The following is a 23284-nucleotide window of genomic DNA, read 5'->3' as shown; positions in this document are numbered from 1 at the left end:
TCTACTATATATAATACCGTCACCCATCTGGGACTCGACCAACTACTAACTAAAAATACCAGACTTGATAACTGTCTGGATCTCATCTTCTGTAACAGCAAAAGTACAATATATGGCTTACAAATAACAGAACCATTTTCCAACAGCGACCACAGCATGATAAACTTCAGTCTCAACTTAAGCCACACTATGAACCACCAAAATAATACAACACCAAACTTCAATTTCAAAAAAGCGAACTACGAACTCATTGAAGCCCACCTCTCAACATTAAACTGGAAAACACTATTCTCTGAATGCTACACTACTGATGACCTCTACAACACATTTCTACTCGAAATGAAAATTATCATCAGACTTCATGTACCTCTAACATGTACCTATAAACAAAAAAAATAACCTCCCCATCTCAATAAGAAAATTACAAACAAGAAAAAAATCTCTCTGGAGAAAAAACAAAAAAGGACAAGTTTCCAACTTCAAAAGCCGATATAAAAGCATTTGCAATCAAATAAAAGCAGAATGCCTTAACTACTACAGCAAACGAGGAAAACCTCCTACGCACCAAATCTAATAGAGCTTTCTACAACTTTGTCAACAATAAACTCAAAGACTCTAGACCTATCCCACCTCTCAAAGGACCCAACAACAAAGAATACCACAATGATTCATCCAAAGCGAACCTCCTCAACTCTTTCTTTGGCTCTGTCTTTGTTAACAGCAATGGCTCATCCCCCAGTTTCATCAATCGCACCTCAAACTCCCTCAACGACCTAACCCAAGTAGACTTCACTGAAGACCGAGCTGAAAAAGCATTACGTGACCTTAAACCTTCTCTATCAGTCGGACTAGATGGTCTATGTGCTTACTTCCTAAAAAAGCTCTCTTCTGCCATAGCTGAACCACTAAGCATAATTTTCGAAAAATCCTTCAGAACCAGCACACTTCCTAAGCTATGGTCGAAAGCAACAGGCATCCCCGTCTTCAAAAAAGAAGACCCCTCTCTTGTCGATAACTACAGACCAATTTCACTATGCTGCGTCCCATGCAAAGTCATGGAATCAATTATAAACAAATCAATTACTCTACATCTAGAAACTAATAATTTGCTCTCTAACAAACAACTTGATTTTAGAAAAAAACTATCCTGCAACCTGCAGCTCCTCCACTGCAAAAATATATGTACAACTCATATAGATCAAGGGAAATCTATAGATGCAATTTATATCAACTTTTGCAAAGCCTTTGATTCAGTGGTCCACGACAAACTACTCCTAAAACTCAAATCCTATGGCATTTCAGGATCCCTCCATAGCTGGATTACAGCATTCCTGTCAAACAGACAACAAGTGGTCAAAATAGGAAGCACCATATCCACCCCCGTCCCAGTTAAAAGCGGTGTTCCCCAAGGTAGTGAACTGGGACTAATGCTCTTCCTCAATGACCTTTGCGATTACATCACAAGCAACTGTGTCCTCTTCGCCGACGATGTAAAACTCTTCAACACACCGATAACACAACTACTCTCCAAAAAGACCTGAACTCTGTTTCTGAGTGGTCTAACACATGGCAATTCCAAATCTCAACTAGCAAATGCTCTGTCCTACACATTGGGAAGAAGAATCTGAACTCCAAATACGAACTGAATAATCAAATTATCACAGATAATCCCCATTCAGTTAAAGACCTCGGTATACTAATAACAAAAGATTTAAGTGCCAAAGTGCCCACTGCAACAACATAGCCAAGAAGGCTTCAAGAGTTGTAAACCTAATCCTATGTAGCTTCTGCTCTGGCAATCTCACACTACTTACCAGAGCTTACAAAATTTTGCAAGACCCATCCTCGAATATAGCGCATCTGTTTGGAACCCATATTGCATCTCAGAAATGCAATGTCCAAAGATACTTCACCATAAGAGCCCTTCACTCCTCCACTCGAAATAGAATACCCTACGAGACTACCCTACGAGACTAGACTTTCAATCCTGGGCCTAGAAAGCTTAGAACTAAGACGCCTTAAACAAGATCTAAGTATTGCTCACAAGATCATATGCTGCAACATCCTGCCTGTTGGCGACTACTTCAACCACAACAACACAAGAGCACACAACAGATTTAAACTTAATATTAACCGCTCCAAACTTGACTGTAAAAAATATGACTTCAGTAACCGAGTTGTCGAAGCGTGGAACTCATTACCGGACTCCATAGTGCCATCCCCAAAGCCCCAACACTTTACCCTTAGATTATCTACGGTTGACCTATCCAGATTCCTAAGAGGTCAGTAAGGGGCGAGTACAAGTGCACTAGAGTGCCTTCCGTCCCCTGTCCTATTGCTCTCCTATACTGTATCTCCTATACCTTTCCTCTATTCCTATATCTCTTCTTCTATTCTTTCATTGATATATTCTATTCCTATATCTTCTTTTCTATTATTTCTTAGATATATTTTACTATGAGTATAGTGATATATACCCACTAAAACCCTCATTGTGTATTGGACAAAATAAATAAATAAATAATAATAAATAAATAAATAATAAAGTCCACAAACCTTAAAGTTGCCAAGTTTGAATACCTCTGCTCAGGAATCTCCAACCTTGGCCACTTGAAGACTTGTGGACTTCAACTCCCAGAATTCCTCAGCCAGCTTTTGTATGAGGTATTCTGGGATTTGAAGTCCACAAGTCTTCCAAGTGGCCAAGGTTGGAGAGTCCTGCTTTAATTCTTTCTTTCCATTGCACTAAGGCGGCGTCCATGCCAAGAGGCACATAGCAGACCCCAAATAAAGCTGCAAGAATTTAAACAAGCCGAAGCGAGCATGCGCAGTAATTTTAAGCGTCTTCAGGCCACGCGGAGAGCCATTCCCACCCGTCCTTTGCAAAAGGAGAAAAGCCACGCCCCCTCTATATCTGATTGGCCTTCCCTTGGAAACCAGAGGAGGCCCGCCCTTTCCTGCCCCCTCCCTTCCTGCCAATTGGCTCGCTCTGAGTTCTCGGAAGCGGCCGTTACCCGGACGACGCGAGTGGAGGGGCGGGAAGCCGCGGCCCTTTTAACCGACTGGACGGCGGCGTCGCTGCCGCGGCCTTGGGTTCTGCTTTGATCCCGGTAACCAGCGCGGAGAACCGGGCAGAGAAGGTGGTGGTGGTGGTGGGCCGCTTTTGGAAGAGGGAGGGGGAGCCAGCCGTTCCGCCACGCGTGTGGCCGCAGGTAGTCTGCGCTCAGAGCGAGAGGCTCGATCTCCCGAGAAGAGAGGGGCGCCCTTTGATTGGGGGGTAGGTGCTCGGATCTCTCCCCCTTCAATGAAAGGCGGTTTTCAATCTCTGGGCGGCCTACATTAAATTATATTTCAATTTCCCAGGCAGCGTTTCAAAGACACCCCCCCCCGAAAAGCCCGGAGGGTTGATTTGTTCCATTTATTTTTATTAATTTAACCGCGTTTCAAAGCTTCCCGAGGCCTAAAGCGCTTGTTTCACTTACGTTTCTTTATTGACTCATGGAGCGGCGCTGGAAAGGCCTAGAGGACTTCTTTTTCTGGTTTATTTCTATGGATTTTATTCATCTATTTAGCAGCATCCCCAGGCCTGGAGAACCTAGGTATTTAATTGATGAATTTTTCCTTTTGATTTAGCAGCATTTCAAAACCTCTCGGAGCTCAAAGGAAATAGTTGTTTAATTTTAACTTCATTAGATGAAGAGATTGAGCAACATTGCAAAATCCGACCCAGCCTAATGCCGTTCCTGACATTTCTTTTTTGTCTCTCCTCCTCCTGCTGATAGAAAGCCCACAAAGAATATCATTATTGATCAAAGGATCTCTTTGGCTTAGGTCAATTTGGATGCCCTCTCATTAGTGGCAGGCTGCCTTTGATGAGATGGGCAGGTAAATAAAATTTGATAAATTCTGGAAGTCTTGCATTGCTCAGTCCAACAACACCCCCTCATCCATGTCTGTGGCAATAGAATAGAACAACAGAATTCTTTATTGGCCAAGTGTGATTGGACAACAAGGAATTTTTCTTTGGGGCAGATGCTCTCAGTGCACCTAAAAGAAAATATACATTTGTCAAGAATCATGAGGTACAACACTTAATGATTGTCATATGCTTCAAATAAGCAAGCAGGAAACAATATTAATAAAAATATTAAGGATACAAGCAACAAGTTACAATCCTAGTCATGAGTGGGAGGAGATGGGTGATAGGAATGATGAGAAAAAACTAGTAATAGTGCTGTTTGACAGTATTGGGGGAATTATTTGTTTAACAGAGTGATGGTGTTTGGGGAAAAAACTGCAAAATTAACATCCTGTAAGATTAAATAAGATGGGCAGATCTGAGTTCTTGACATGATTTGTTAATGCTTTTACAAAGAGGAGAGGGTCAACTTATTTTCCGAGGCCCAGAGGGAAGAACAAAAAGTAACGGATGGAAATTAATCAAGGAGAGAAGCAAAATGAATTGAGGAGAAACTTCCTAACAGTGAGGACAATTAACCAGTGGAGCAGCTTGCCTTCAGAAGTTATGCTCAAGCTTTTTCTGTAGAGATTGGACAGCCAATCAAAACCTGTTTGAAATACTATAGGGTCTCCTGCTTGAGCAGGGGGCTGGACTAGAAGACCTCCAAGGTCCCTTCCAACTCTATTCTGATTATGAATCAGAAATATTTGATTTGATTTCAATGAAAAGGACTACTACAAACAAGAGGGAGTCCAGCTATTCTCCAAAGCACCTGAGGGTAGAACAAGAAACAATGGGTGGAAACTAACCAAGGAGAGAAGCAACTTAGAACTAAGGAGAAATTTCCTGGCAGTGAAAGCAATTAGTGGACCAATTTGCCTCTAGAGGTTGGTGTTCCATTTACTGGAGGCTTTTAAGAAATCCAAGAGATTTGTCTGAAATGGTATCTGGTCTCCTGCTAGAGCAGAGGATTGGGTTAGGAGACCTCCAAGATCACTTCAGATTCTGTTATTCTGTTGTGACTACAATTGAGATCAGAACTTTCATAGCTGAGTAATGCAGTTGTTTATCACATCCGATTTTACAACCTTTTCTGCTTCAGTTGTTAAGTGAATTTGGTTATCCCCATTGACTTTGCTTATTGGAAGGCCCCTATTTTTATTTTTATTTTTCTACTCTGGGAAACTCACAGAATAACAAAAACAAAAAAAAAACCCTATCAAAACTTTAACAAAACCTCCCAGCATTCCAAAGGCAATATACTTCACCTTTAACTACATTGAGCTCCTGACTAATTCTACTCCAACCCTTGCAGGAACAGGCAGATTTCAGGAGAAAGAGTATTCCACAGAGCAGGGGATTTTGTAGAAAGACTGCAGTAAAATAATTTGACTGCAGTTTTTTCATTCTTTTGAACTATCTTTTAAATAGACATTTAAAAATCCAAGAATTGGCTGAAGAGTTGCAAAACCATGTTAAAAACTGTCAGATCTTCACACAAAGTGAACACTGCTATCTTAAATAAAGTTAATAAGGTTTGGATTCCATTATGTACACCCAGTTCTTAGATGAAAGTCTAACAGGCTTGGTGCAGTTTACATCATATATCTTGAATGCTGATTCCTGTTCTGAAGGATTGCTTTTTAATTATGTGTTTGGTTTAGTTTAGGTGGGTTTTATTGAATTGTTTTCCTCTTGTGTATTGACTGTTAACTCCCTAGAGTTAAGAATTTAAGGTGGCCAATTGTAGGCCTTTTCTTAGTATCATCAAAAGCATCTATGCTGGGGTAGGCTCCAGCCGGAACGCTAAATTGGGCGCCATGGCTTCTGAGTGCTTCGGGGCCAGCGCGATTTTACTTCTGCACCTGTGGAGGTAGCAAAATCGTACACAAAGAGCGCCTGTGTTTTGGCGTGCGCAGAAGCAAAAAAACCTCACCGAAACACAGTCGCACCTGCTGCTCCGTGTGCGATTTTGCTATCTCCACAGGTACAGAAGCAAAATCATGCTCACGAGCCCAATTTAAGGTTCCGGCTAGCAGCCCACCCCTGCATCTATGCCTTTCTTTGATCGATACCTTTGACCAGCACCAACCTACTCTCCTTTTACTGTTAACTATTAAAAATCCTCTATGATGAACAATTAAGGTGAAAAGCTTCCTGATGAAAGAATAGCAAGCTATTTTCATTGAGAACGGGCATCACCAACTGGCTGTTACGAAGGATCCAAACCTTGGGAATTTAAGTCCGCTCACAGGGGAAACATTCCTATGGGGGGGTTGTCTGGGGGTGTGCACGGGGTTCTGAAAATGAGTCACCCGTGTTCAAATCTTTCCTTCATAAACACAGGTGGCAAAGCAAGAATGGAGACTTTAGAAGAAGAAAATTTTGGTGTATCCATGTAAGTCTATTTCTACTTCTGGAAGAGATGCAATTTCATTAGAAATATAAGGAAACCAACAGGCTGGAGGATTGGGAGTGGCAATTCAGCCTTATAGCGCTGGGGAGGATGAAAGAAAGAGAGGATGAAAATTCTAGTCCCTTTTTTGGGGGGGGGGAGTGGTTAAAAAGGTGCAAGAGGGAAGGTGGAGCCTCGGAACCAACTGCAGCAAATTTTGGGATGTAAATGAAACAGAAGGTTTCCCATGATATTTTCACTACAAAAATCATATGATGAATAATTGAGGGAGCCGAGTATGTCTGACCCAGTGCTTCTCAAGTAGTAGGGTGCGGGCCCCGTGTGTGTTTGTGGAGCGATGCCAGGGGGGCGCATGTGACCCGGGAGACATGCATGTTCCTTCTCGATTGATTCCTCCGGACGGAGAGGGTTTTCCCAGTTGCATGCTGCGCCGAGTCCATCAGAGAAGGCGGCAGGGTGGCCTCATGGGTTTCTGTTGTTCTCGGAGGGTGCCGCGGTAGCCATGAGTGGCCTGGCGAACCTGCTGTTGGAGAAGGAGGAGCCTCCTCTGCAAGTGGGCGGAAGCTTCGAACAGCCCCCTAACGCCTCCTTCCCCACCATTCGCTGCGAGTGCCTGGGGCCAGAGAGGATTAGCTTCCTGTCTGAGACCCCAGATGGCCTAACAAGGAGTAACAGGAAGGAGATTATTAAAGAAAGAGCCAACCTAGTCATAGGGAGAGATTTCTTGAGAGTGAGAATAATTATTCTCCAGAAGTTGTGGGTGCTCCCATCACTGGAGGTTTTTAAGACAGGATTGGACTGCCATTTGTCTGAAATGGTCAGACTGGAAGACCTCCCAGGTCCCTTCCAATCCTGTAATTCTATGACCTTCAATTCCTGCCAAATATGAATTTAAAAAATCCTTGAAAGACTACAAAATGTTAGACCTATAATAGGCTTTGAACAGAAATCTGGATTAATTAATGTAATTCTTAATTCAGTGACAGCCCATTTTACATAGGGTGCATTTCGCCTCCCCTGGTTACTGAAATCAAAATTGCTCTCTCTTTCAGCTCATCGCCTTCGGATGCTGAGTTTGATGCTATTGTGGGATATTTGGAAGATATTGTAATGGGTGAGTTCTGCTTTAATAGTCAATACTGCCCCCCAAAGGCCTCCATTGATACTCCAGCCTCACAAAGATCAGCTTGTATTTGATTGATAGGCCTAAAATATATAACGTACACTGCTCAAAAAAATAAAGGGAATACTTAAACAACAGAATATAACTCCAAGTATTCAATGAGAATATTTCATTCATTCAGATCTAGAATGTGTTATTTGAGTGTTCCCTTTAATTTTTTGAGCAATATATATTTTCCTAATCTCAGTCATAAATGTAGTGCCAAGTCAAACATCGGTACGCTTCTTGTGCCAAGCCATTATCATGCTTGAGCTATGTTGCTGCAGCAGGTACGCCAAGCCAGGCTATTTTCTGCCTCAGATTTGCCTTGCCCTAAACCAATGTTTTACAAATAATGGGGTACGGAGCAATGCCGTGGGGGTGGGGGTTCGTATGACCCTGGAGGATGGGCTCCTTGGGGGGGGGGGGGGGGACAGGGTATAGGATGTGTATCCTACCTGACACGTGTACTGGTACCTCCGTTGCGTCCCTTGTCGTTGTGTCCAGGGCAGCCCGTTCTAAAAGAAAACGTCTTGCAAGTTATCGAACTTCTCATAGTTACGAGACCTTTTCTTCTAGAACGGGCTGCCTTGGACACAACGCCAAGGAAGGCAACGGAGGTACTGGTATAAGTGTCAGGTAGGACTCACACCCCGCCCGCCCTGCTACTACCCAGTTGTAGATAGGACATGCGTCTTGTGGTGGGGTGCAATTTGGGGGTGGCAGGTCAGGTGGAAAGTTGGGGGGGGCTGATATATTTACTTCTTCCTGGGGGGGGTGTAACAAAATAATTCTGAACGAATCCCAGTGGCCGATAAGGTCCCACAGAGTTGCCCTTCTCCAGGTCCCGTTGACTAAACAATATTGTCTGGAGGGCGCCAGGGGAAGAGCCTTCTTTGGTGGCCCCGGCCCTCTGGAATCAACTCCCCCTGGAGATCAGAACCGCCCCCACCCTCCTTGCCTTTCGTAAGCTACTGAAGACCCACCTATGTTGTCAGGCATGGGGAAATTGAGATACCGCTGGGCGTATATTGTTTATGTATGGTATGATTGTGTTGCATGGTTTTAATAATGGGTTTTTAGATGTCTTTTAAATATATTGGATTTGTTACACTGTTGTTATTGTTGTGAGCTGCTCCAAGTCTCCGGAGAGGGGTGGAATACAAATCTTTTTATTATTATTATTATTATTATTATTATTATTATTATTATTATTATTATTAATTGAGAAGCACTGCCCTAACCTGAGCATGACTAGCTCTTGATAAGGCCTGATGTCTCTTCGAATCTCTGCCCTTGAGTAACCCCAAATTCCCGAGGGTAACGTTTCTGGGCCTCTCTTTTGACTCCTCTGCCCTCAGCTCCTTCTGAGGATAGATGGCGGGAGGCTAGAGCCTGCTGAGTAGGGCAGCCATCTGTTTTGGATGACCTCCTGGTTTATAAATATTGCTTCTGCCCCAGCAGAGGTCAGAAGCTTCTGCAGAGTCCATCACTTTTGGTCAGAGTGAGGAGATTATCTCCAGAGATTTTTGTCATCTTCAGGCACTGATCTTCACCTGAGGAAGACACTTGAAGCGGAGTCCTGATCACTGCTAGGTGGCTGGTTAAATCTATTAGTTCCAAGTTCATGGAAGATTTTAAACGCATCCTCAGTGTCACTCGTTTTAATGTCTGTTAGATGGATTGATCTGTGTTTTGTCGTTGCACACATGTGGAACAGGGCTTTTCAAACGACCATATTTTTTGGAGTATAAGATGCAGCTAGGTTTTGGGGAAGGAAAATAGGAGGAGGGAAAATCTGCCTGCCAGGTATTTATCTGGGTAGCATCTTTACCATAGTCAGCTTCAGGACATTATTTTATCCCCTGCTTAGGGCTTATAAAAACCTTATTCCAAACAAGCAGCAATGAAAAAAATCCTGCAAAGACTGACGGCTGGGCAAAAAACCTTCAGAGAGAGTAGCAATCAAAAAGCCTGCAAGCTAGCAAGAACCAGGAACGTTGTTAGAGCCTCGTTAGGGCTTGCAAAAAAAGCTTCAAAAAAGCTTTATTCAGAGTATAAGCACCCAAATTTTCAGCCTCTTTTAGGTGGGAAAACGGCGCGCCTCATACTTGGATGAATGGGGTTCCATGATCAGGCGAGCATTTGGAATGATCAGACAGTCTGCTTAATGTCAGCTTCATGTTAATCCTGATAAAGGAAACACTCTTGCAGGCCTGTCAAATTCTCTAGGGAATTGATGTCCCTTCTTCAAGGAGACTTCCAAAAGACTTTTAGGCAATTTGCTTCCGAGAGCTCCGGTCCTACAAGAGCCTTCCTAACTAGTGGAAGTGGTTGAGTAGATGGTGCTCCTCTCCCCCCCCCTCCCCCCCCCCACACAAGTTGCAGCTGTGCTGCTGTCATGCTTGACCCGGAGCACAATGTGCTGGATTGCAAGTTGGGTGTAGCAGACCCAAAAGAATGGATTCCCTGTCTTTCAGCTAAATAGCCGCCCTATTGAGCATCTGTTTTGCAATTTCAGACAATGACTTCCAGCTAATCCAAAGAAACTTCATGGATAAATACTACCGAGAGTTCGATGACACAGAGGAGAATAAACTGGTCTACACACCTATCTTCAATGAATATGTAAGTTTGTGGTGGTCTTTTTTGTTCGTGCAGATAAGATCTGTCCACCTGTGCTCTGCCAGCGAAAACAGGCTCCCCAGCTCCATTTTCAGCTGCAAAGACCTCCTGCAACTCTCTGCCAGTGAAAATGGAGCTTGGGAAGGCTACCCCTCTTGGCCTCCAGTTTCACCAGCAGAGGCACCGGGGGCTGGTTCTTTGCTGTTTCCAGGGTGGGCCAGATCTATAGCACCCCGTAGGCCGGGTCTGGCCCCCGAGCCTTGAGTTTGACACCCCTGGTTTAGGTTGTCATTAGATATCAAGGAGCTGACCTGGACTTGACTTTAATTTACTTCCCGCTCCATTGGCATTTACTACACCTGCTTGTACATTTTACCACCCTTATATGTTCTTAATTGCTGAGCCGTTGGGGTGGGGAAAGTGCATTAAACATAGCATCCTATTATCGGACAACTGTAGCTTCAATAGCAAATTCAACAAGCGGAAGATTTATTTTTGCCACAGATCCATTAAAATTCAGCTATAAGAGATCCTGTAAATCAGAAGTCTGCACTCTGAATTATCCCCGAGGATACCTTTAGCTTCTGAATGGTAACCTGTCGGGTTAATTGTTTTTTTAATAGAATTTTTATTGTTTTTCTCCAAAACACATTGATACATGTACCTTAATTCTTAACAAAATACACAGTTATACATTTCTATTTAGCAGTACGTGGATCATTGTCTTAATTTGCACCTTGTGTATATTAAATTACTTATCTGTTTCCCTCCTTTATATTATATCTCTCCCCTCCTTCTATCTCTCTTCCCCTCCCACTTCCTTACTCCCCTCTTCTCCCCTTCCTTTCCTCCCTCTTAGCCTTTCGCTGAGTGTATCTATTCACAATACATATGCCCCGAGTCTACGGAGAGGGGCGGCATACAAATCAAATCAAATCAAATCAAATAAATAAATAAATAAATAAATAAATAAATAACAGACAGGTAACTCGTGCCCCTAATGTTTTAATTATTTTCACCTGGTTTACGGCTGCCAACGCCACATGTACGCCAGGAGCAGCAAATAAAAATTTTCTCGTTTTAGATCTGCTTGGTGGAAAAATACATTGAAGCAAAACTCCTGGACAGGATTCCTGGTTTCAACATGTCCTCCTTCACCTTGTCTTTACAGTAAGTCAGCTTTCGCTCTTGTTTTCTGTCTTTAACATTGGTTGAGTTCTTTCTGTTCTGATGTTTTTCCTCTGGGTTTATTCTGTTTAGGTTGTCCTCAACGTACAAACACAATTGAGCCCCAAATTTATGATGAGAAAATTGTTAAGTGAATTTTGCCCTGTTTTGCGACGTCTCTTGCCACATTTGTTAAGTGAATCACTGCCATTTGTCAAGTGGAGTCTGGTTTCCCCATTGACGTTGCCAGGATGCCACATAAAGGTGATTGCACATGACCCCAGGACACTGCAACTGTCACAAATGTGAGACGCTTGTCAAGGATCCCAATGCAAATCATATGACTGTGGGAGGTGCAGCAACAGTCCTGAGTGTGAAATGTAACTTTTTCCCCATGCCGTTGTGACTTTAAACAGTCACTAAGCGAACTGTTGTAAGTCAAGGACTCCCTGTAATTTTTCCTCTCCCCTTTTGAATCTTGGGCAAGTAAGCAGCTGCCACTGGGTTTCATAGCACTGGGACCTTGGTGTACTCTTGGGATGCCACCAGGTAAATGCTGTATTTTTCGGAGTATAAGATGCACCTTCTCTTCCCCCCACCCCACCCTCCAAAAAAGAGGGTGGAAATGTTGGTGCGTTTTATACAGTAAATGCAGCCATTTTTGGCCTCCTGAAACCCTGCCCCATCTTCCATTTTTGCAAAAACGGCGCTTTTGTTCCCCCCAGCCCCCAGGAGCACTCTGCAGGCCTCTCAAACCCTCTGCACACACCATTTTTTGCAACAAAAAAAAGGGCCCGCAGATGGTTTTGGAGGTCATAGAAACATAGAAGACTGTCCCCAAGTGCTCCTGGGGGCTGGAGAGAACAAAACCTTACTCACCTCTTTGAAATTATGGTGGATCCTATACGCCCGTGTGTCTTATAATCCGAAAAATACGGTACTTTAATTTATATTTTCTGCATATTGGGGCCCAGTGAAATAATAGTAAGACAAACCCTGGCATGTATTATAGACAACAGGGACAAATGGATTAGAGGTAGTTCTCAATTTACAGTGGTTTGCTTAATGACTATTCAGAAATCACGACGGCAGGGGGGGAAAGTGACTTATGACTGTTCTTCACACTTTACAACCATTGCAACATCCTCATGTCACATGATCAAAATTCAGGCACAAAGGAACTAGCATGTACGAATAAGGATTGCCGTGTCCCAGGGTCATGTGATCCCCTTTTGCACCCTCTGACAAGCAATGTCAATTTGGGAACCAGATTCACTTAACAGCTTTGGCAAGCTGTTGCAAAATGGGACAAAACTCACTTAACAAACATTTAATTAATTAATTAATTAATTAATTAATTAAAGTTGAAAGGGATCGTGCAGGTCATCAAGTCCAACCCCCACTTAGGCAGGAAATCATACAGCACCCCAGCCAAGTGACAGTCCAATCTCCTCTTGAAAATGTCCAGAGTTAGGGAGTTCACAACCTCCGCTGGCAGGTCGTTGCACTAGTCTATCGTTCTGACCGTCAGGAAATTCTTCCTTATTTCTAGTTGAATCTCTCCTTGGTCACCTTCCAACTGTTGTTCCTCTTCTGGCCCTCTGGTGCCCTGGAAAACAGCGTGACCCCCTCCTCTCTGTGGCACCCCTCAAGTACCTGTAGACTGCTATCATGTCCCCCCTGGCCCTCCTTTTATTCAAGGCTATCCATGCCCAGTTCCAGCAATCTCTCTTCATAAGTCTTGGTTTCAAGTCCCCTAATCATTTTGGTTGCACTTTTCTGCACCTTCTCCAGAGTTTCAATGTCTCTTTTGAAGTGTGACCAGAACTGAATGCAGTACTCCAGATGTGGTCTGACCAGGGCGTTATAGAGTGGTATTAATATCTCCCTCGTCTTGGAGTGTATTCCCCTGTTGATGCAGCTTAGGATTGTGTTGGCTTTTTTAGCTGCAGCAGCACATTGCTGGCTTGTGTTTAGTTGATTATTGACCAAGATTCCTTGATCTCTTTCACAGTCACTACTGCTAAGTGGGGTTCCTCCCAGACTGTATGTGTGTCTAGGTTTGTTTTTTTTTACTTAGGTCTTTGCTCTTCTCGACGTTGAACAGCATTTTGTTAGTATGGGCCCAGAGTGATAATCTATCTAGGTCTTTCTGTATTTTGAGCCTGTACTCTAGGGTGTTGGCTATCTCCACCAGCTTGATGTCGTCTGCAAATTTGATTAGTTTCACTTCTATTCCCTCGTCAAGGTCGTTGATGAAAATGTTGAAGAGCACCGGGCCCAGGACAGAACCTTCTGGTACCCCACTGCCCACCTTCTTCCATGTGGATTTGGAGCCATTGAGGACAACTCATTGGGTGCGGTTGGGCAGCCAACTGTTTTTCCATCTGCATGTGTTGAAGTCTACCACTTTTTTCCCTAATTTGTGGATTAGGAGATTGTGATCTACTTTATCAAAAGCTTTGCTGAAGTCCAAGTATATGAGGTCAACTGTGTTGGTCTACTGAATTGGTTATGGTGTTGAAAAATGATATGAGATTGGTTTGGCATTATTTGTTTCTGACAAACCCATGTTGGCTGTTGGATATAATCTTGTTTGTTTCTAGGTAGTGGCAAAGTTATTTTTGATTATTTTCTCCAGTATTTTTCCAGTTATAGAAGTCAGACTGATTGGTCTGTAGTTGCCTGGGTCAGTCTTTTTGCCTTTTTTGTGAATGGGGACTACATCAGCTTGTTTCCAGTCTTCCGGTAGGTCTCCAGTGATCCAGGATTTTTGGTAGATGAGGAGAAGTGGTTCCGCGATGGTGTCTGCCAGTTCTTTTAGGACTCTGGGGTGAAGTCCTTCTGGTCCTGGCGATTTGTACTCGTTGAGCTCCCACAAGTGGTCCCTTATTGTGTTTTTATTTATGTTGAGTTCAGTTCTAGGACTGTTTGTTGCAGTTGAGTTGCAGGTTGGTTGGTGGTTCCTTTTTGTGTGAAGACTGATGCAAAATAGGCGTTATCCCGCTTAGCAGTGGATGTTTTGGGCTCGGTCATGGCCATAAGCCAAGGGCTTTCTGTATTAGAATCTCTCGTCTTTTTGCGCCCCAACCGTTGGGCCGGGGATAACTAGTCTGTGTGGTGTTTGCAACCGGGCCACAGAAATGGACGAGCGTGAGCATTCACACCCCCACTTTTACCAGGTAGGTGCATGCATTGCATACTCCCATTTGTGTGAGCGGTGTTAATGAGTGTGCAGAGTTATCTCTGAGTGGTCAAAGATACCTGTACACAGAGGAAACTTGGAGGTCTAGCAGATATCCACCTGATAGGTCAGAAATACGAGTAATAATTCAGTAATACAATCCAGATACTGTACATTAAGTATATAAAATATTATTTACTTTTGCAAATATCTTAGTCAAGAACAGTCCTAGTCATACACAGTTAAATCAGTCAGTAACTCTCAATAAATATACAATGCTATAAGCTTATTTGTCCAGCTTACAAATACATAAACCATTATTTGAACACATAGTTCTTTCTACAGTATAGTCACAAAGACAAAACAGAAATAGCAGAGAGAGTAGCCGAGAGAGTGAGTCACGCTTCTGGCTCCCTCTTGTGGCAATCTGTAAAATAGTTGTTAAAGCAATAGTGTTCTAATACATGTAAGTATACATCGTTGGTCTATTTTATATATTTCCAAACCTAACTAGTTATGTACATAGTACTAACAAGCGGCCATCACACGTGCACATTACTTGTGCAGATGGAGCTGCGCGTGCAATATTTCCTTGCCATTCATGTCCCCCCCCTCCAGTCCACAAAGCCGGAAGGGGTTTGAAGTTCTCCCCATGAACTTCATCCTGTAGTTACTTTCCAGAAATAATAGCAAAAAAAATATAAATAAATGGTAGAGGCATTTTGGAAAGAAGAAGCTGCAAATCAGTGGGTGAATGGGGAGAATTTGCAGCAGCTGGAGATGCTCAATTCATTTCTTAAAAGGTTCCCCAGACAAGACCCTTAGCAGGTGGTGCCGGCCAGGAGGCCAGGGGCTTAATTCTTTCCTTTTAACTAGGGGATTACATTTCCTAAACCCCATATGGACCACGGGATTGCCTGCCCACGGATGCTTGTCTACCTCCTACGACATCAGAGAATTTCCCACGAGCAAGAGCTGCATTAAGGAAAAAGCCAAAGCAGTCAGTTTTTTAAATTTCACAAGTCAGGATTGCTTGGCATCGAACGGGGAAAATGATAGAACAATCTCCAGACAGAATCTTTAAGTAAGAATTCCATTTAGCAATGCTCACCATTTGCAGTTTCACCGCTGGCTTCCGACGAGCAGCGCAAGTGGAGAAGCTGGCAGTGAAACCGCAAGTTATGGCCACGTGATGTTTCACTTAACGACTGTGGCACTCCTCAATCAAGGTACCAGTCCCAACTGTGGCCGTTAAGCAAGGATTACCTGTAGTGTTTTCCTCCTCACTTCTGTAGAACAGATTTTGTCATGCTTTACAGTCTCAAATATTTTTCCCACATTAATCACCTATCCCAGTATTTCCCTTGCAGGCAGCACAAGGATGAAATAGCCGGAGACATTTTTGATATGCTTCTCACATTCACTGACTTTCTGGCATTTAAAGAGATGTTCCTGGATTACAGAGCTGTAAGTATTTGGAAACTGAGCTTGGGGGCGGGGGCAGTGCTGACCTGGGCTCCAGTCTTCCCATTAACAGTGGTTCTCTGGGGTCACGAGAAGAGAAGTGCTCAGAGAGAATAGTAAGGATAGCGGAGGAGATTGTAGGAAGCTCGCTTATTTATTTATTTATTTATTTATTGGATTTGTATGCCGCCCCTCTCCAGAGACTCGGGGCGGCTAACAGCGACAATAAAACAGTGTACAATAGTAATTTGGTATTGATGATTAAAAATCAATTAATATAAAAACTAAACATACATACATACATACCATGCATAGAATTGTAAAGGCCTAGGGGGAAAGAGGATCTCAATTCCCCCATGCCTGGTGGCAGAGGTGGGTTTTAAGTTGTTTATAAGTGTTATGTGCTTAGAGCTCAAAGCTAATTTTTGATTGCTGCCTGCACGCAGGCCTGGCGCAACCCAGGAGCAGCCAAAGCTCCACACTGCGGAGCTTGGGAGAAAATAAAAGTCCAATATTTGTAAATTGCTTTCTTTTTTTCCTCTGCTGGCTTCTTTACAAATGCCCCCCGAACTGACGCGTGTGTTTTTTGTGTCTCGCTCTAGGAGAAAGAAGGACGAGGCCTGGACCTTAGTGCTGGGTTGGTGGTCACTTCTTTAAGCAAGCCCTCCAGGTCATCCCCCCAGAACAGCCTGTGGCATTAGTGCTTGGCTCCAGAGAAGGCCCATTGCCCTATATGAAAGAGAGGAATGAGGGAACTCAGCCAGCCTGATCTTCTCTTTGGCTCCTTGGATGGACGGTTCCACCACCACCACCACCATCTCTCCATCAGAGGACTGACTCTTGCAGTTCCCACCCAACCGGATTTTACATTGTGGAGATCAAGGTGCAATCATTTCTCTGAGGACATTCTAAGCTCCCCCTCCCCCTTTTTTTTTATGAGACAATGGTCATGGAAAAGTAGTGTCGGGTGTGAGGGGACCATTTCTATACACCCACCCCCGAGTTTCACAACCACAGGACCTCTGGCAAATTGTCTTTGTGTGTAGCTGTGAATGAAACATGTTGACTTAACAGGTAATACGCATTTGAGTACTTTCTTTCAGTGTTTGATGCAAATGAGGGGGGGGTTGTATCTGTAGCATGAAAATGTTCTCTACGGATGGTGAACTCCTCCTGTCAATGGACTTTTTCTCTTCACTTTGAGGGCTTTCACCCTTTTTATCTCACAGGTCATGATATTTTTGAAATGTACATTCCATCTTTTCTAGGAAAACTACCATGCAGTGTCCATGCTATGATCTGTAGCTCGTAATGTAAGGATATAGCCATGTCCTACAAGGAATCTAGCTATTAGGACAACGTCTTGCCACCCTCCATATTGAGCCAAATCAAGTGCCAGTGGTGTGAATTGTCCACTCGCAGCCAGCTCCTCACCCACCTTCCCTTCGACCCCTGCCTAGGTTTCTCTTCCACCTGCTGGGAGGAATGGAGCAGAGTGCCATTAAACAGGAGGACCAGCCCTGGTCAGTAGGCAGCTGTGCTTTATGCTCTCACTTGGTCTGAGTATATTCACCTGCGACTGGAAGACGTTTTCTAGGTGCCCCTTGAGGAGGGAAGATCTTCAGTACAGAATCAGGGAAACCCCCTTCCCCCTTGTACACAACGTTTTAGGACTGGAGAGAGTAAAGAGAACATTGTGTCTCTAATTACAATTGCAATTCCAATAATTACAGTTGTTGCAGTTGTTTCCCTCGTAAATTTCCTTTCTGTAATGCTCTCTACATTGGGACGTTGGTCTCCAGGAGCATTTTCAAGTTCTTTGTCTTGAGGCACCTTCTGCTTTACAAAAAATAACTTATTCTAACTTTTCAGCCAAGAGTACCCCTTCTTTCAGGTTCCTACTCACAGCATGTAGAGGTACTGCACATTGCCATGATTGAATTGTGCAGGTGGTGCATTATCAAACAAGCCTAAAGCAGGCTGGAAATATCAATAAGTATTTACCTTAGCACTGTTTGATTTTTTCCCCCAAAAGCCCAGTCTTTCCATCGATAACAAGGATAACACTGGAGGATCCTATCCAGAATTTCTCTTTTCTCATTTTGCCATAATTGCCAATTTAATCGTGAAGGCACTAGGTTTGGGCATCGAGGAGAACAATAAGGAAACGTTTGTTTGTATGGCATTTCAGGTATATTAGATCAGGGCGTGGCAACTTTAAGCCTGGTAGACTTCAACTCCCAGAATTCCCCAGCCAGCTTGAGGTCCACCAGGCTTAAAGTTGCCAAGGTTGGAGACTCCTGGTTTAATACTTGGATAACAGATGGGCTCGGATTAGGAGGAATTAGAAGTCAACACAGCCAGGGGCACCAGGTCAGAAGGGCTGAGTTAAAGGTGCCAGATTCACAGCACTACATATGGGGTGTTAGGCTTGGGAAGTCCTTGGAGCATTACATAGAAAATGTTTTATTATTTATTTATTTATTTATTATTTAGATTTGTATGCCGCCCCTCTCCGCGAACTCGGGGCGGCTCACAACAAAAATATAAACAATCGTACAAATCCAAATAGATTCAATAAATTTAAGTATTTAAAATAGTTTAACAAGCGCACACACAAACACATATTAACAAGCATATTAACAAGCACACACACAAACATACCATACATAAATTGTACGTGGCCCGGGGAGGTGTTTCAGTTCCCCCATGCCTGACGACAAAGGTGGGTTTTAAGAACTTTACGGAAAGCAGGGAGAGTAGGGGCAGTTCTAATCTCTGGGGGGAGTTGGTTCCAGAGAGCTGTGGCTGCCACAGAGAAGGCTCTTCCCCTGGGGCCCGCCAACCGACATTGTTTAGTTGACGGGACCCGGAGAAGGCCCACTCTGGGACCTAATCGGTCGCTGGGATTCGTGCGGCAGAAGGCGGTCTCGGAGATATTCTGGTCCGATGCCATGAAGGGCTTTAAAGGTCATAACCAACACTTTGAATTGTGACCGGAAATTGATCGGCAGCCAATGCAGACTGCGGAGTGATGGTGAAACATGGGCATACCTAGGTAAGCCCATGACTGCTCTCGCAGCTGCATTCTGCACGATCTGAAGTTTCCGAACACTTTTCAAAGGTAGCCCCATATAGAGAGCATTACAGTAGTCGAATATCGAGGTGATGAGGGCGTGAGTGACTGTGAGCAATGAATCCCGGTCCAGATAGGGCCGCAACTGGTGCACCAGGCGAACCTGGGCAAACGCCCCCCTCGCCACAGCTGAGAGGTGGTTTTCTAATGTGAGCTGTGGATCGAGGAGGACGCCCAAGTTGCGGACCCTCTCTGAGGGGGTCAATAATTCCCCCCCCCCCAGGGTAATGGACGGACAGATGGAATTGTCCTTGGGAGGCAAAACCCACAGCCACTCCGTCTTATCCGGGTTGAGCTTGAGTCTGTTGACACCCATCCAGGTCCCAACAGCCTCCAGGCACCGGCACATCACTTCCACCGCTTCGTTGACTGGACATGGGGTGGAGATGTAAAGCTGGGTATCATCGGCATATTGATGATACCTCACCCCATGTCCTTGGATGATCTCACCCAGCGGTTTCATGTAGATGTTAAATAGCAAGGGGGAGAGGACCGACCCCTGAGGCACCCCACAAGGGAGAGACCTCGGAGCCGACCTCTGACCCCCCACTAACACCGACTGCGACCGGCCAGAGAGGTAGGAGGAGAACCACTGAAGAACATTGCCTCCCACCCCCAGCCCCTCCAACCGGTGCAGAAGGATACCATGGTCGATGGTATAGAAAGCCGCTGAGAGATCGAGGAGCACCAGGACAGAGGATAAACCCCTGTCCTGGGCCCGCCAGAGATCATCCATCAACGCGACCAAAGCGGTTTCCGTGCTGTAACCGGGCCTGAAACCCAACTGCTGGGGACCTAGATAATCAGCTTCTTCCAAGGACCGTTGGAGCTGGAGTGCCACCACCTTCTCGACAACCTTCCCCATAAAGGGAAGGTTGGAGACTGGACGATAGTTGTTAAGTACGGCTGGGTCCAGGGAGGGCTTCTTGGGGAGGGGGCGCACGAGCGCTTCTTTATAGAGTGATGGAAAAACTCCCCTCCCCAAGGAAGCGTTGGTAATCTCTTGGGCCCAGCTCCATGTCACCTCCCTGCTGGCCGAGACCAACCAGGAGGGACACGGATCCAGTAGACAGGTGGCGGAACTCACAGCTCCAATGGCCTTGTCCACTTCATCAGGTGTCACCAGATCAAACTCTTCCCAGACAGGTGGACAAGTACGTGCCCCAGTCACCTCGACTGACTCATTGTCAGTCGACTCTGTTTTACAATTGGAGTCAAGGTCGGCCCGGATCTGAGCGACTTTATCAGCGAAAAACGTGTTAAACTCCTCGGCACTACTCTGCAAGGGCTCCCCAACTCCCCCCTGGTTAAGAAGGGAGCGGGTCACCCTAAACAGAGCGGCCGGGCGGGATTCCGCTGATGCAATCAAGGCGGCATGGTACGCGCATCTTGCCGCCTTGAGCGCCACTTTGTAAGTCTTAATAAAAGCTCTTACAAGTGTTCGATCAGATTCAGACCTACTCTTCCTCCATCGCTTCTCTAGACGTCTCTTTTGGCGTTTCAACTCCCGGAGCTCCTTGTTGAACCATGGAGCTCTACGGGGTCTAGCGCCACGGAGAGGTCGCAAAGGCGCAATCCGGTCAAGAGCCTCCGCAGCAGCCGTATTCCAGGCCTCCGCAATAGACTCCGCCGAACTGTGGATGAGTGCCTCTGGAATAACCCCAAGCGCCGTCTGAAAGCCCTCTGGGTCCATCAGGCGTCTGGGGCGGAACATCTTCATTGGTTCCGCCTCCCTGCGGGGAAGGATTGGAGCCAGGAAGTTAAGCTGTAGTAGGAAATGGTCTGACCATGACAAAGGCAATGCTTCTAAGCCCCTTTAGTCTCAGACCATTACTCAATTGCTCGGAAAGGAATACCATGTCAGGTGCGTGCCCTCCCTCGTGAGTCGGACCCTGTACTACTTGAGTCAGGTCCATGGCTGTCATGGTGGCCATGAACTCCTGTGCCAACCCAGAGGTTTCGCCGAGTGACGGCAGGTTGAAGTCCCCCAGGACAATGAGTCCAGGGAACTCCACCGCCAACCCGGCTACCTCCTCGAGTAGCACAGGCAGGGCTTTTGATACGCAGCTGGGAGGCAGGTACGTGAGAAATAAGCCCACCTGGACCCCTAAGTCCATGTTATGGAGATAAGCATCTAAGAAAGCTCCACCTTTCAGAGTCTCGTGGCGGCAGCACCCAGGGTGGTGTGTCTTGTATTTTGCTTGCTTCGTGTTGATCATAAAACCACTATGCTTGGTAAAAAGATATCCTATAGAATGTGGCAAATACATTATTCTGACATGTTAAAGGTGATCCTCTGTATGCAGTTATAAAAAGATGGAGGGTTTTTGGGAGGGGGGGAAAAAAGTTTTTAAAGTCATTTATTTAATGGCTCTTGCCATTTGATACACTCTTCTCAATAGTATCCCCCTTCCCCAAATTCCTGATCTTAACCAATTAAGCATGTAAGTGTGGGTCTCTATTTTCATTCTGCTCTGCGTTGACTCTGAAATCGCTCTACCACACTTTTTGGAGTATAAGACACACTGGAGTATAAGATGCACCTTAGTTTTGGGGGAGGAAAATAGTGGAAAAAATCTGCCTATCATCTGACTAACGTCCTTAGTCTGGTCAGCTTCAGCACAATATTTTATCCCCTGGTTAGGGCTTAAAATCTTATTCAAAGCAAGTAGCAATGAAAAAAAGCCCACAAAGACTTAGGGCTGGAAAAAACCTTCTTTGGAGAGAGTAACAATAAAAAAGCCTGCAAGCTGAGAAGATAGCAGCTTGTTAGGGTTGGGAAAAAAAGCTTTGGAAAGGCTACATTCGGAGTATAGGATACATCCAAATTTTCAGCCTCTTTTAGGGTGGCAAATGGTGTGCCTTATACTCCGAAAAAAATCAAGGAGAGAAGCAACCTAGAATTATGGAGAAACCTATCAGAACAATTAACAATTAACCAGTGGAACAAATTCACTTCAGAAGTTGTGGTGCTCCATCACAGGAGGTTTTAAGAAGAGCCTGGACAGCCATTTGTCTGAAGTGGTATAGGGCAGGGGTCCCCAAACTTGGCAACTTTAAGACCTTGTGGACTTCAACTCCCAGAAGAAGTCCACAAATCTTAAAATTGCCAAGTTTGAAGGCCTCTGATATGAAAAGTTCAACCCTGCTGATGGGAGAGGGAAGCAGGCTTTCAAATGGAGCTTCAAACCCCTATTCTCCTTTGCAGCTTGTTTGTTCTGTTTTCACAGCAGATGGTGGAGGTGGCTGCTGATATTCCCCTCGGACTTGAAGTGGAACTAATGAAGGAAAGAGTTGTGGGAGCTGGGGAGCAGGCTCATAATTCAGCTTTCTGTGTGATTTTATTTATTTATTAGATTTGTATGCTGCTCCTCTCCGGAGACTCTGAACGAGGATTTTAAATGTATCCTCCAGCCACCCAAAGGGCCTCGCTCCTGGCCCAGCAGTGCCCAGAAGGAAAATAACTATTTGGCACCCAGCTACAAGATTCTTCAGGAAAGAATGACAAGCTGCAATAAATAACATTTAGTAGTTAAATCTCCTGGTATGTTTGAGACTCATTAACTCTTAGTTGCTAAGCCTCTAGTCTGCCTTCTGAAATTACCCATGGCATCGCCAGGAGAGTCCAGGATGGGTAGCTCTAGTCCTCTAGCTCTATGACTGAATTGAATTTCGGAGGACTGCCTCCCTATCAACAGTCCCTAGTTCTTCAACTCCATCCGAACTCTGTGGATGCTCAGGAGATCGCTCGAGTTTTTTAGAGTTTACATCTGATAGTTAGAGAGGAAAGTCCTTGTTTCAGCTTGTAAAAGAGAAATGGATCGCTCCTAGCTCAGTAGTCAAGATCAGCTATTAGGCTGCGGATTGAATGAGGCGGCGGCCTCTTTATTTGATCTTACCGGACATTGCAACAGTGCTCTCATTCCATACTAAGTCAGTGTTTCTCAATTATTTTCTATTGTGCTATCCCTAGGAAGAAATAAACATTTTGCGCCCCCCCCCCCCAACTCTGCTGGGACGACTGTTTGCAATATTCAGCACATTTTCGCTGAAAAAACTCAAGCGGCTTATCAGCGTGATTGGGGTGTAATGTGTTTAAGAAACGCCTTAATTTATTTGTTAATAGATTAACAGAGTTGGAAGGGACATTGCAGGTTATCTAATCCAAC

General features: G+C 44.7%; 1 protein-coding gene across 4 annotated transcripts; it reads left to right on the top strand.

Moving 5' to 3' along the window:
• The first annotated feature begins 3016 nt into the window (after positions 1–3016).
• On the top strand, positions 3017–17057 carry ARL2BP (ARF like GTPase 2 binding protein). 4 transcript variants are annotated; one of them, XM_070760755.1, is made up of 7 exons: positions 3017–3140; positions 6308–6359; positions 7430–7491; positions 10061–10167; positions 11249–11334; positions 15886–15982; positions 16582–17057. In XM_070760755.1, exons 2-7 carry the CDS (start codon positions 6322–6324, stop codon positions 16678–16680), a joined length of 489 nt encoding a protein of 162 aa, XP_070616856.1. In that variant the 5' UTR covers positions 3017–3140; positions 6308–6321; the 3' UTR covers positions 16681–17057. The 4 variants fall into 4 exon arrangements, with proteins under 4 accessions (XP_070616856.1, XP_070616854.1, XP_070616853.1 ...); XM_070760753.1 differs by having other exon boundaries at positions 3017–3599; XM_070760752.1 differs by having other exon boundaries at positions 3017–3110; positions 16582–17050.
• The last annotated feature ends 6227 nt before the right edge of the window (positions 17058–23284 follow it).

This window comes from Erythrolamprus reginae, chromosome 9, assembly GCF_031021105.1.
Source record: "Erythrolamprus reginae isolate rEryReg1 chromosome 9, rEryReg1.hap1, whole genome shotgun sequence".
In the NCBI taxonomy this organism is placed as follows: Eukaryota; Metazoa; Chordata; class Lepidosauria; order Squamata; family Dipsadidae; genus Erythrolamprus; species Erythrolamprus reginae.
The sequence above is the reverse complement of the archived record's forward strand: the minus strand, read 5'-3'. Positions and strand labels throughout refer to the sequence as shown.